At 34.8% G+C, this 13,777-nt stretch overlaps 1 protein-coding gene across 2 annotated transcripts in view; it reads left to right on the top strand.

Annotated features, from left to right (window-relative positions):
* Positions 1 to 13,356, top strand: part of GLMN (glomulin, FKBP associated protein) — a 45,266-nt gene extending 31,910 nt beyond the window's left edge. Inside the window, exons 17-19 of one of the 2 annotated variants that reach the window (XM_081223850.1) lie at positions 11,291 to 11,402; positions 12,198 to 12,280; positions 12,390 to 13,355. In XM_081223850.1, coding sequence (XP_081079976.1) covers positions 11,291 to 11,402; positions 12,198 to 12,280; positions 12,390 to 12,500 — 306 coding nt within the window. In that variant the 3' untranslated portion in view covers positions 12,501 to 13,355. Of the gene's footprint in view, positions 1 to 11,290; positions 11,403 to 12,197; positions 12,281 to 12,389 lie in introns of both variants that reach the window. The other variant, XM_081223851.1, reaches the window with a different exon arrangement.
* Positions 13,357 to 13,777: the final 421 nt, after the last annotated feature.

The raw sequence follows: 13,777 nt of genomic DNA on the forward strand, positions 1-13,777 counted from the left end.
CACAAACTAAATCCTTTTTTTGTAATAAAAAGAGAAAGATAACAAGTACATTCAGTGGCAGTGGAAGCCCTGAGGCTTCAGGAAGATGTCCTTAGAGTATGGTATGAGTGTTTACTTTCATCAGGATGAGGCCATACCCAGAAATGATCTGATGTGCCTGACAGGACGAAAAAGAATCTTTTTGATTAAGTGAGCACAGTGTACTACAGGGGCAGCAAACGGGCCTCCGCCTAGAGAGGGAAGGCAAAGCAGTTTTAGCATTGTGCAATGTCTACTATGAAGATGTCCACAGATAATGCCTCACATTTATTTAGCTTGAACATTGTACAGTGAAGAAAAGGATATAACCAGCTTATAAGATTGCTTTCTTATTTAATGGTTTTTAAAATTTTTTCTTAGGGATCAAATATTCCATAGTATAGCCATTCAAGTTACTTGTAAGAATTATCATACTAAGGAAATTGGCCAAAAAATCAGTCCAAGGTGGCAACCTAACATCTTTGAGGCAGCTTGTTCATCATGGAAGCATTTCTTCCAAGTGCAGTCACAGTAGGTCATGTATATAAATGAGAGGCAAATCTGTCTGCTGTGGGTAATCAAAAAATAAGAGCCTTCTGAGTTTTAGAAATTGTGATTAAAGGAGAAACAAAATGATACTCTAGTGATGCTGAATTGTGGGTAGTTTTATTCAAAAGGATTCCTACCAGTACCTGTTTTTGAGCAGTTAAGTGTGCTGAGGTGGTAACTAGTCAGATGAAAAGCTGAAAAGCAATCAGAAAGGTGTATAGAAAAATTAAATAAGAACAGAATCATTAAAATACAAAAAAAGTGATTCATAATTGAATAATAATCCACTTCTTTCCCTGCTATATTGGGTTACTGTCAACTGACTTATTCTTTTCATAAATCATTCCCCTCCTTACCTTACTATTTCATGTCTCTTTATCTCTTTGCATAAGTTGAAGGCACTTTCTCCCACACTTCAGTTTGACATAACTTCTTGGACCTTGAACCTCCCTCTATCTGTACTGGTAAAACCAACTTAATTTTTAGACCTAGTGTTCCCTACTATTTGGTAGGTATCTTTAAGTAAGTGTTAATTGCTTAATTATAGTAATTTATTCTAATACATAGCCCATAATAATTTATCCCTCACCTTCTGTCCCATCTACTCATATCCTTTCCTGTCCACCTGCTTACCTATTCTTTTCTAAATAATTTGTGATTGTAATATGTAGAATGGGAGCAGGGTCAAGGGAAGCAATGTAAGATTGTAAAGGCCAGAAGTATGTATCAGGAATTTTTAAAAATTGAATTATGTAATGTATGCATATATGCTTTTCATTTAGGAAAACACAACAAATATCTGGCATACAAACACATACTTATAGTTCTATATAATCCACATTTTAGGTTCTCATTTAAATTGTTTCTTTCTCCAAGATTAAAACATATCCCTTGTGTGTTATTTGCAGATCCAAATGACTTAAGGTTATGCACATTCCTTAATATTACAAGTGATAGAAGTTCTACAATATTACTTCATAAATAAGAAGTGATACACAAATTAGAAAAGGGAAAACTGGGTCTTATTCATTTCCTTCTTTTTGTTTCTTCATTATCATGGTTGACTGTCCTTTGCAAGGTCCCTATCTGTTCTGGCAATAAATTTCACTGTGGTATAAAACTGCCTTCTCTCTTTTGTGAGACAGGCTGCAGTGAAATTTGAAATGTATAGTTAAGCTCTAGAACTGAAAAGATCTCAGAACTACTCCACCAGTGAGTTACTTGGGTATAAAATTTTAAAGTAAGCATTTGTGAACATTTCAAATTTTTATCCTTAGTACTTTTTTTTTTTTTTTTTTTTTGTGGTACGCGGGCCTCTCACTGTTGTGGCCTCTCCCGTTGTGAAGCACAGGCTCCGGACGCACAGGCTCAGCGGCCATGGCTCATGGGCCCAGCCGCTCAGCGGCATGTGGGATCTTCCTGGACCGGGGCACGAACCCGTGTCCCCTGCATCGGCAGGCGGACTCTCAACCACTGCGCCACCAGGGAAGCCCCCTTAGTACTATTTTTTAACATCTTGTTACTTTCTAGGCACTGAAGCTAAAACAAATGTTAAGATGATTTTCTTCGTCGTGTTTTTTTTTTTAAAGATCTAGTAATCTTAATGTAGGAGAGAGAAAATATTCTTATTTCCATAGCTTCTTAACTCCTACATGCTTCTAAAAATATTACTGTTGTTCATCACATGAAAAATTTGTGGAATTATGCTGAACAGAGTGTGCACAAATTTTCTTTAGCCTGATTTTGGCACATTTTATTACCTTATTATAAGTTTTAGATTATGGGCTGTGTATTAAATTATTGCCATGAAGAACAACTAAAGTCTTAATAAAGACCTCCTAGTGTTACACTGTCCAATAGACAGTAGCCACATTGACTATTTAAATTTTAATTTTTTTTAATTTTTAATTAAAAATTCAGTTCCTCCTTGGCATTGGACAGGGCCATTCTAGATTATTGTTTCTCAGCATATGGTCCTAATCAGAATCAGCTGGGTATCTTATATAATTCGATTTGTAAAAATTCCTGATACATACTTGTTTAGATTGATTTTTAAAATGCATGAAGACATAATATGTTAATTAAAAAGGAAGTATAAATACAGCACAGATTGAAAAACAGGAAGAAAATTACATGAAAACATACCAGTAAATTTGGAAACTTCAATAAAATAGAATTTGTTAGAAAATATAATCTCACAAAACTGCCACAATCTACTAAGAGAAATCACAAGGTCAGGTAATTTTTACTATAACTTCAAGAAACAGATATTCAAGTCTTATATAAAATGTTCAAAACACTAGAAACAGAATAGTTGTGCTTAATGTTATGCATCTGTTTAGTAAGATATGACCTTAATACCAAAACAGACTAGGATAGTATGCTGAAGTAAAGTTACAGGCTCATCTCACTTATGAATATAGATACTAATATTACCAAACCAGATCTAGCAAAAAAAAATTTAAGTCATTGGACTAAGCTGGTTTTATTCCAGTAATGCAAGGTAATGTAATTCATAGGTTAAAGTAAAGTAAATACATAGTTACAGGAAAAGAAAAAAGCATTTGATACATTCAGTACATAATCGTGATAAAAATTCTTAGTCAACCAGAAAATAGTTTTATTATAATTGCAACAAAAATACGAGATACTTAGGAAAACATGTAAAAATATGTGTAAAACTTTTTTGAGGAAAATTATAATACTTTATAGAGAGATATAAAAAAAGATATAAGTAGAGATTTGAATACATATGTGGATGGAAAGATTTGGTATCTTAAAGCTGTCAGTTCGGGCTTCCCTGGTGGCGCAGTGGTTGAGAGTCCGCCTGCCGATGCAGGGGACGTGGGTTCGTGCCCCGGTCTGGGAAGATCCCACATGCCGCAGAGCGGCTGGGCCCGTGAGCCATGGCCGCTGAGCCTGCGCGTCCGGAGCCTGTGCTCCGCAACGGGAGAGGCCACAACAGCGAGAGGCCCGCGTACCGCAAAAAAAAAAAAAAAAAAAAAGCTGTCAGTTCTTCTCAACTTAATCTAAAAATTCCGTATAATTAAAAGCACCCATTAGTTTTTTAAAATTTGATGATTGATTATGTTTCATACGGAACAGTTAAGGGCTGAGCACCTTTGAGGAGCAAGGTGTGTGGACAGGAACTTGCCTTGCCAGATATCATAATTTATTATAAAGCCACAGTAGTTTAGAGTAGTATTGCCATGGGACTGGATAGATTGACTAGTAGAAAACAGTAGAGAACCTAAAAATAGATACCTGTGGAAAAAATATATAATAGATATATATGATGCTGCTGCTAATGGTAGCTTTATATTTATTAAGAACCATTTGCCAAGTTGTGCTTTAAGCACGTATTAACTCATTTAATCCTCCTGCAAGGTAAGTATTACTTTATTCTTCATTTTACTGATGAGGAAATTGAGGCATAGTGAGGGTAAGTAGAACTTGCTCAAAGTCACATAGCTAGCGAAGGAGCCAGTTTTTGGACTTGGGCAATCTCCAAGAGCTAACATTCTTTTTTTTTTTTTTTTTTTGCGGTACGCGGGCCTCTCACTGTTGTGGCCTCTCCCGTTGCGGAGCACAGGCTCCGGACGCGCAGGCTCAGCGGCCGTGGCTCACGGGCCCAGCCGCTCCGCGGCATATGGGATCCTCCCGGACCGGGGCACGAACCCGTATCCCCTGCATCGGCAGGCGGACTCTCAACCACTGCGCCACCAGGGAGGCCCTAACATTCTTAATTACACCATTGCACTGAACTTCCTGTCTGAAATGGAGATGCCATTACAAATTGGAAGGGAAGAGTAGGACTCTTCAATAGATGATGCTGGGTAATTTGTCATATGTATGGGGAAGGGGAGATTAGATGCCTATTTCACATATACAAAACAAAATTCCATACAGATTAAAGACTTAACATTGCAAATGGACTTAGAAATTTTTAGAACACATTATAAGAGAAGATCTGTGTGACCTAAGGGTTCCTTAAGTAAAAAAGCACTAACCACAAAAAAGTAGATTGATAAACCTAATAACATTGAAACTAAAACCTATTCAAGAAAAGAAAATGTGTACAAACTGAAAAAGCCACAAAAAGAGAAAAAAAATGTCTTCCTTTCTCCATCCAATAGTATCAAAAAAGTAACTACAAAGCAAGAAGAAAAAGACCACACATCAGCAAAATAGGTAAAGTATACACATATTGTACGGCAGCTCACAGAAGAGGAAACCCAAATGGCCAATAACCACAAGAGAAGATTCCCAGTATCACTAATGTTTATGGAAGTGTAACTTAAAACTGCAGTAAGATACCACTGCACACCCATTAAAATGGCGAATGTTAAAAAAGGTGGGTAGCATAGGTTAGGATCCAGCACAGTGATGAAACAAAGCGGATCATCCTTTTTGGGCAATTTGGCATTATCCAGTGGAGTTGAAGAATAAATACTCTTAACTCAGCAACTTCTCTCCTAAGCTATATAATTAGAGCAGTGTTCTTCAAATTGCTAGTCATAACCAAGCATATTAGAGAGTCATTAAATCAATTTAGTGGTTCAGACTGGCAATTTTTACAAAATGAAATAGAATATAATTGAAACATCAGGTTGCTTACACGATTCTTAGAGTTATGGATATTGCAGCAAATTTTGTGATCAGTTGCAAAGAACAGTGTTTGAAAGTGGAGGGGATATGACAGATTGGCTAGGAATAAGATGCATGTTGCTTACCAATATCTCTTATGATGTATTTAGTGGTCAGTTAGCAGAAAGGCTATGATACTGTACAGTTTAACTTTATAGTAACATAGTATGTAGTTAATTGGGAAATAAATTGTACCTGCTGTCAGTAAAATTGTGAAGTTTTACAAGCAAATTATTTTAATCTGTATTTTCAGAATGTACTTTTATTGAGGGAGATCTATTTTTTTTCAAATTCATGACAATAACAAAAATAAGTGAAAAATACAGAAACATGTTCACATTCAACTGTATCTGAAACTGTAAAGAGTGACAATATTCAAAAAAGTATTGACTCTATAATTAGTCAACTTAGCCTTAATTTGAGCCACATTCTAAAAAGAAAGAAAATGAATGTAAGACTTTAAAGCTAAGACTATTTAAGATAGTTTCATCAAAAGTAAATACCCAATGAAACTTATAGTCTAAAGTATAATTTTTCTTGCAAATGAAAGCTTAAAACCTTCATAATTAGAGACAGCTAGAAACAACATGCTGAACTTGTGAATGAGGCCCCCTAATGTTTTGAAAGATGAAAAGTTACTAACATTCTTTTAGTCTCTGTAGAGGTAGAAAAGAAACCTTATTATCAGCGTATATAATTGCGTATTATTTGGCAAATGAGAAAATGTCTCATTTGGACCTGGAAAGATTATTTTCCCAGCATATACAGTGTTTGATTGTGTCTATTGATTTATTTAAAAGTATGTTTTAATGGTAACGTGATGTTTTATCAAATCTATATTGCAAAACGTATGCAAAGGTTATGATGCTTCTTGATGAGACTTATTATAAACTGTGCAACACTTAAATTGATATCTGGTATTTGCAAAACAATATGATGTTCTGTTGTTTCAGCTCAACCTTACACACACCTAAAGATTACCTACATTTACTGAATTGGAAACACATTGTGGGTCATTAAAACTTAAAGTAGAAATTTTTTTACAGGAACGACAAGTAACAGAGCAGAACTATGGCAATTATCTTTTTAAATTGTCAGAAGCACTACCAAAGTTGTTTGAAGTTAGTGTATTTTATTTTGAAAAGCTTTGGTATCCAAGGAAATCCCTCTGGATATTATAAATATCTTGTAAAAGTGGTGAAAATTGTTAATTTTAAAGGTTCACTGATTAACCAAACTCTTGAAACTTTTTTCAGTGATTAGAGCTAAACATGACCATTGTATCATATCAAAATTCATTTATTGTTCCTATGGAAAGTTTTAAGTAGGGCATAAGAACTCAGGGATAATATTCATGTTTTTCTAGTTGGAAAGCAATCTTATGTGGCAGATATTTTCAAAGATAATGTTGAGTGGCAAAATTGACATTATGTGTCTGATTTTCTGGCATGCCTAAGAAATGAAATCTGAAACTGCAGGAAGACATGATTACATATTTCAGTATGTTAAACTTATCTGTCGGTTGCAGAAGACATTCCTGTTATAGAAGGAAGGCTTAAATGTAATTGCTTTAACTAATATATGTTTCTGACATTACTGAATAGAATTTATTAATGAATTCAGTCTGAATATAAAATTAGATATATTGTTATATCTCATTTCTCTTTTGTAAACTTTTAATCATTACTTTCTAAAGGAGAAATTTAAAACATTCAAGAAAAATGCTTGATAAAAGATACATTTCCTTTTAAAAATCCTGCATCAGTAGTTAGGTTAAACCTGTTGGCTGAAGAAAATTAATTAGTGAAGCTGAGTTCTTCATTTACACCAAAGAATGAATATAAGACATTAAATATATCATTTTGGGAATAAGATTTCAAATAATTTCTATTACTAAGTAAGAGTGAAAGAAAATTTTTTCAACTTAGACCAACTTTTTTTAAAGGAAACTTTCCCCTGTATTCTGGATATGTCCTTTATTAGGTATGGTTTTTGTAAATATTTTCTTCCAGTCTGTGGCTTGTATTTTTATTATCTTAATAGAATTTTTCAAAGAACAGAAATTTAAAATTCTGATGAAGTCCAGCATATCAGTTTTGTTCTTTTGAATGATTTATGCTTTTTTGGGTTCTAAGAAATCTTTGCTTAACTTAAGGTCACAAATTTTCTAATAGAAGTTTTATAGCTTTAGATTTTACGTTTATGATCCACTTCAAGTAAATTTTTTATATGGTGAAGAAGTATGGGTTAAGGTTTTGTTTCAACTCCAGCTCTATTTGTTGAAAAGGCTATACTTAACTTGAATTGTCTTGGCACCTTTGTCAAAAATCAGTCGATCATATAAGTGTGGGTATACTTTTGTATTCTGTTCTGTTCCATTGACCTGTGTCTCTTCTTTCACTAGTACCACACTATCTTGATTACTGTAGCTTTATAGTAAGTCTTACACTCAAGTAGTGTGAGTCTGCCAACTTTTTTCTTTAAAAAAATTTTTGGCTGTTCTAGATCCTTTGCTTCTCCATATGAATTTTAGAATAATTTTGTCAGTTTCTACCTGTAGAGGAAGAACATTCCAGTGTTTCTGCTCTACTCTCAGTACTTCACTTCATTTTTTACACTTCTGGTCACCAAATGTGTAGCAATTTTCCCATAGCGAGCAATTTTTTTTGACACCAAGTAGATGTCCTACAATTCAGTCCCTTTCTGACACTCTACCTGGAGATAGCATCAGATTACACAGGCTAAGGGCTCAGTCCCACAACATTAGCCCCCTTCCAATACCAATCATAAGTCCAGGTATTGATCTGTGCTGCTGACAGACTGGCTCTCAGTCAGAGGTTCTCACGACCCCTTCCTCAGGTTCGATTAATTTGCTAAAGCTGTTCACAGAACTTCAAGAAAACATTTTACTTACTAGATTACTGGTTTATTATAGAAGGATGTAATTCAGGAACAGCCAGATGGAAGAGATGCATAAGGCAAGGTATGAGGGAAGGGGTGCTGAGTTTTCATGCCCTCTCCTAAACTACTGTCCCAGCACCTCTACGTGTTCACCAACCCAGAAGCTCTCTGAACCCCATCCTTCTGAGTTTTTATGGAGGCTTCATTACATAGGCATGATTCATTGAATCAGTGGCCATTGGTGACTGAGCTCAGTCTCCAGCCCCTCTCTCCTACCAGGAGTTTGTGGTGAGAGGAGCTGAAAGTTGGAACCCTCTAATCAACATGGTTGATTCCTCTGGCAACCAGCCCCCATTCTTATTAGGGGCTTTCCAAAAGTCATATTCATGGCTGAAAGGGCTTGTTATAAATAACAAAAGACAGTTTTACTGTTCTTCACTTAGGAAATTCAAGAGTCTTAGGAGCTCTTTGCCAGGAACAGGATGGAGCCAAATACAGTATATATTTATTATAAATCACAATATCACTCTACTATAAAGAGCTACACAGTAGTGATTCCATTTATATGACATTCTGGAAAAGGCAAAAATTATATAGACAAAAATCAGACCAGTAATTCTCTGGGGGTGGGGGAAGAAAACTGACTACAAAGGGGCACAAGGGAACTTCTGGGGTCATGAAACTATAGTGTTGGTGGTTATACAACTATATGTCTTTGTCAAAACTCAGAACTGTACAGCTAAAAAATGTTTATTTTACTGTATGTAAATGATACCTCAATATACCTGACATTAAAAAATAATATATAAAAAGGAAAGGACCAGGCTATATTTGATGTTATAAATAGAAAGGACATTATGTGAAACTTTTGTTTCAACTATATAAATAAATGTGAATTGTGATGTAAATTATATTTCTTACTGTGGGCCATGGTAAAAATATTTTGAAAAACGCTACCCTAGAAAAACTTTTATTCCATGTGAATAGGAAAACATACGCAGCAATTTCAGTGAGCATTGATTGAAGTACTAAAAAAACTAGTAACAGGATAAAAGGTATAGTATAATGGGATGCCTATATACCAATTAAAATGAAAGGATTAGAGCTATAACATAAATAACCCTCAAAAACATAGGATTGAACAAAAGGGAGCTAACACAGGATATGTACACTGTGATATCATTTGTATAAGTTTTAAACATGCAAAACTGTGATATATTGTATAAATTAAGGATGCTAAAACCTCAAGTTTTAGAAAATGTTACATAGCTTAGTTACTGGCTTTCTCTTGGATAAAGAGGGCTTCAACCATATCTAATGTATTTTGTAAAGTAAATATGGTAGGATCTTTACATTTAACAAAGCTAGGTGTGAGTGAAAAAGGTGTTTTCTCTATATTCTTTATGTCTGAATGTGTTTTAATCTGTAGAAGGTCATCAGTAACCTCTGTAGCCTTGAAAGCCATCCGTGATATTGGCCAGTAGTAGTGGGTTCTACTTTTAAGCTTAGAGGTAAAGGGAAACAAGGTTTAAAAAAGTGGGGGCGGGATAGAGAAAGGTAAAGAAAACGCTGGAGAGAGAGAGAGGAACATAAGAGAAATGAGAGCAGTGGGTGCGTGTGGTAGAGTAACATGCTTGACATCCTGTGTGACTACTGGTTGAAGTTTCTCCTGTACTAATGTGTAAGCCACGTTTCCATGTGAGGACAAGAAAACTTATAATTTCAATGGAAGTTTAAAAACATTAAAAAATGTTTTTTAAAGTATACAGTTAAAACAGGTTCATTGTTTAAAATCAGGATAAATAAGCAAAAAGAAAAGTAATAATCAAAATCTCATCATTTATTTTTGACATTATAGTGTATGCCCTTTTAGGCTTTATACCAGCAAATCTGTACATACTTCTTTTTTAAAAAAGATCATATTATACGAGTCATGCTGTAACCTTTTCTCCACTCACCAATATGTAGTGAAGAACACTATTTTAACGGCTGTGTAGTTTTCCATTGTGTGGATATACCACAATTTACCCTGCTCCTGTTGTGAAAAATTGTCATTACTTACAATTTTTCACTACTTAAACATATTTTTATAAACATCTCTTCAGTGGAATCATTATAACATACATATTTAATTCTTCCCCAGATTAAGTTCATAGATTCTGAGTGAAAAAGTGTGCATATTTTTGAGGTTTTGGATTCTTGATAGTTCCTCTCAAGAACTCCACTTTTCCTAGCAATATAGCAATAATGAGAAAGGACAGATTTAAATTAAAAGGATATATGTGACAGTGAAATTATAAATTATTCAACACAGACGTGTAGATTTTATTTTGGAGGGCTATATATGTTAAATGTTATATACTACCTGGATCAAAATAAGTTCATTACAAAATAGATTTTCATGTGATCCAATTCTAGTTAAGGATAACTGGATTCCTAAGTTTCCCTTTTTTGCCTAAGATACTTTCCTTTGTAATAAGTGCCTGGAAACTTAGCAATACCAATGAATTTTCTTTGTCTTCCTTCCTTTCTTTTTTTTTTGCGATTTCTTTTTTTTTTTTTAATTAAGACTTTATGATTCCCTTCCTTTAGTACTACAGGAGGAAATGCTCTTGGAATAAAAACCTCTAATACAAATGACAAAATAACCCTAGGCTATCCTAGGTAGGTAAAATCTCCATGTATATTGGTCCCCAAGAAAGTCTGTATCAGCTTTGTGTTAGAAAAGTTTCCATCAATAGAGAAGGAGAAGAATCCCCTGGAACTAGATGTGACAGGAATATCATTTGAAAGATAAAGAGTTGAAGGGACTTATAAGGTAGAGTCATTGTGGGGATCTTTTATAAGGAAAGAGAAATGTCTCAGACTGTGTGGATTATTCTCAAATAATTTTCTCATGGATAAAACTTCTGAGTTACAGATCTCAAAACCAGGAGCTATCCAAATGGCACAGTAATGAGTGTATGAACAAGTTCATTTTTGTTTTGATTGGTATTTAGATAAAATAACTAGATGTAGTAATGAATATTATTAAGCAGTCAACTCTACCTTGAAAGGCAAGGATCATGTCTTACTCATTTCTGTTTCTCCAACTGTCAGCACATGTTTAATACTAGTAGGCAATCAATACATCTTGAACCAAATAACTAATTGTTTCATTAATTCTTCCAAACAGACTGGATTATGGACAGAACTCGAAAAGATTGAGAATAATTTCTTAAAGCCACTCCATACAGGTCTTAATATGTCAAAAGCACATTATGAAGCAGAAATTAAAAATAGCCAAGGTTGGTAATGTGAAGTTTCATTTTCAGTTAGGTCTAAAAATTAGTCATTTTTTTTGAACTGTCATTTATATTCAAAATAAAGAACTTTATCTTGTGCTTGTCTAACTTAGAGCAAACAGGGAACTGTGATAGCTAAGTCATTTTACTTATAATTACAATGTTTCTTGGCAAATCTATATGCCAGTTAACACTGAAATTGGGTTAACAAAGATTTAAAGCAAACTGAAGCATATTCTGGTTTCAAACCTCAAGGTCTGATTAAGAGTCTAACTGTATCACAAGTATTTCTGTTTGGATGTCACTATACTTCCTTGAGTATTGTGGGGTCCATCCCCCACTTCACCCTCTACTCAGTTTGTACAAATTATGAAAAAGAATCTTAGATCCAGAATTACTTTTTAAAGTCAGCAATTCTATTATAATAATCTTGTGGTCTTTTCCATTTCACTATGGTGGTACTTCTGTAGGCATTACTAAAAATTTTGTCTTTTTTAGTGTGACAGGTATATTTCTGATTTTATATTGAAGAAAAAAGTTTTAAAATTTTGATTCATCCTATACATGCCAAAATACTATTCACCTAAAGAAACATTAATTCACATGTTGCAGAATTTTAATATTTTTGTTCATAGCTTGATTTAGCATACCCTGAGCTATTAAACAATAAGGCTTAATTTACACAAATAACTGGCATTTTTAAGTTAGTAAATGATTAAAGTAGCTTATAAATTTATTATTGAAATCTGAGAGTTGTTTTAATGATTAAGTGTGACACGATTTTTTTTTCTCTTACAGAAGTCCAGAAGTCTAAAGATCTTTGTTCTATAACTGTAGGTAGAGAAGATATCCTGAATATGCCTCCTGAAATGCAGCTTAAGGTAGATATGAAATTTTCCTAAGCTACATACAGCTGAAGTCTTTTCTCTTTTTTGCTTTGTTTTGCTTTAAAGGCAGCCTTAATAACACTAATTTTTCTTGGCATTGCAGGTCCTACATTCAGCTCTTTTCACATTTGATTTGATTGAAAGTGTTCTGGCTCGAGTAGAAGAACTCATTGAAATAAAAACAAAGTCTACCTCTGAGGAAAATATGGGATAAAGTGAAAGCTCCATCCCCTAAATAAAAACTAGTAATATACTATATTTTCCATTATGTTTATTTAATACCTTTATAAAAGCTTTTCTGTAAAACACACTGATAGAAAATAAATGTAGCTTTTCTCATTTATCCGTTTCAGCAATGACACATTATAGATCAGTAGTATTGTTTGGTTTTAAAAAGATATCTACGGGCTTCCCTGGTGGCGCAGTGGTTGAGAGTCCGCCTGCCGATGCAGGGGACACGGGTTCGTGCCCTGGTCCGGGAAGATCCCACATCCCACATGCCGCGGAGCGGCTGGACCCCTGAGCCACGGCCGCTGCGCCTGCGCGTCCGGAGCCTGTGCTCCGCAACGGGAGAGGCCACAGCAGTGAGAGGCCCGCGTACCGCAAAAAAAAAAAAAAAAGATATCTACATGGTAAATAATGCCCATGTGTATTTTAAATACTACTATTGAAAATCCAATACAAATCAATAATTTTATATTATGACTTCATAAAATGTACTGGAATTGCCTTTATTCATTCATACAGTTGTAGTGAGTTTATAAAAATACTGATACACTTTATGTTCCAGTTAGATGCTGTGTTACATTTTAGAACTCCTAGTATCAAACTGGCTATCATACCACTAAGAGCTGAGAGCTTAGAGAGAAATTTTGAGTTTGGACCAGCTGACTACTTCTCTTAATTTCCTTCTTTTTCCCTGCCTCAGGAGTCTTAGGGGGCAAAGTCCTATCACTGGCTCTCCAGCAGTAGTTACAATGTGAAAGCATCTGTGAAGATTAATTTCAGAAATACTGGCTGGCTTGTATTATAAAAAAGTATATATGACTTTTCCTTTAACCTAAGGGGCTAATTAGAAAATGCTGTATATTTATTTGCAATTAAATATTTGTTCATCCAACTTAATTTGTATCATTAAGAAACTGCATCTGAGTTTTATAATATATGTACCAATTTTTTCTGAACTTTTTTTTTATACACCTCATTTTTTATTGCATTTTGAAGATACTGCATTTTTTTTTTTTTTTGGCTGCATTGGGTCTTCATTGCTGCACGTGGGCTTTCTCTAGTTGCAGCGAGTGGGGGCTACTCTTCGTTGCAGGCTTCTCATTGTGGTGGCTTCTCTTGTTGCAGAGCACGGAGTCTGGGTGCACACAGGCTTCAGTAGTTGGGGCACACGAGCTCAGTAGTTGGGGCACGTGAGCTCAGCAGTTGCGGCACGTGGGCCCGAGAGCATGCGGGCTTCAGTATTTGTGGTGCGTGGGCTCAGTA

The sequence above is a fragment of the Mesoplodon bidens genome, assembly GCF_964165515.1.
Source record: "Mesoplodon bidens genome assembly, chromosome: 2".
Classification (NCBI taxonomy): Eukaryota; Metazoa; Chordata; class Mammalia; order Artiodactyla; family Ziphiidae; genus Mesoplodon; species Mesoplodon bidens.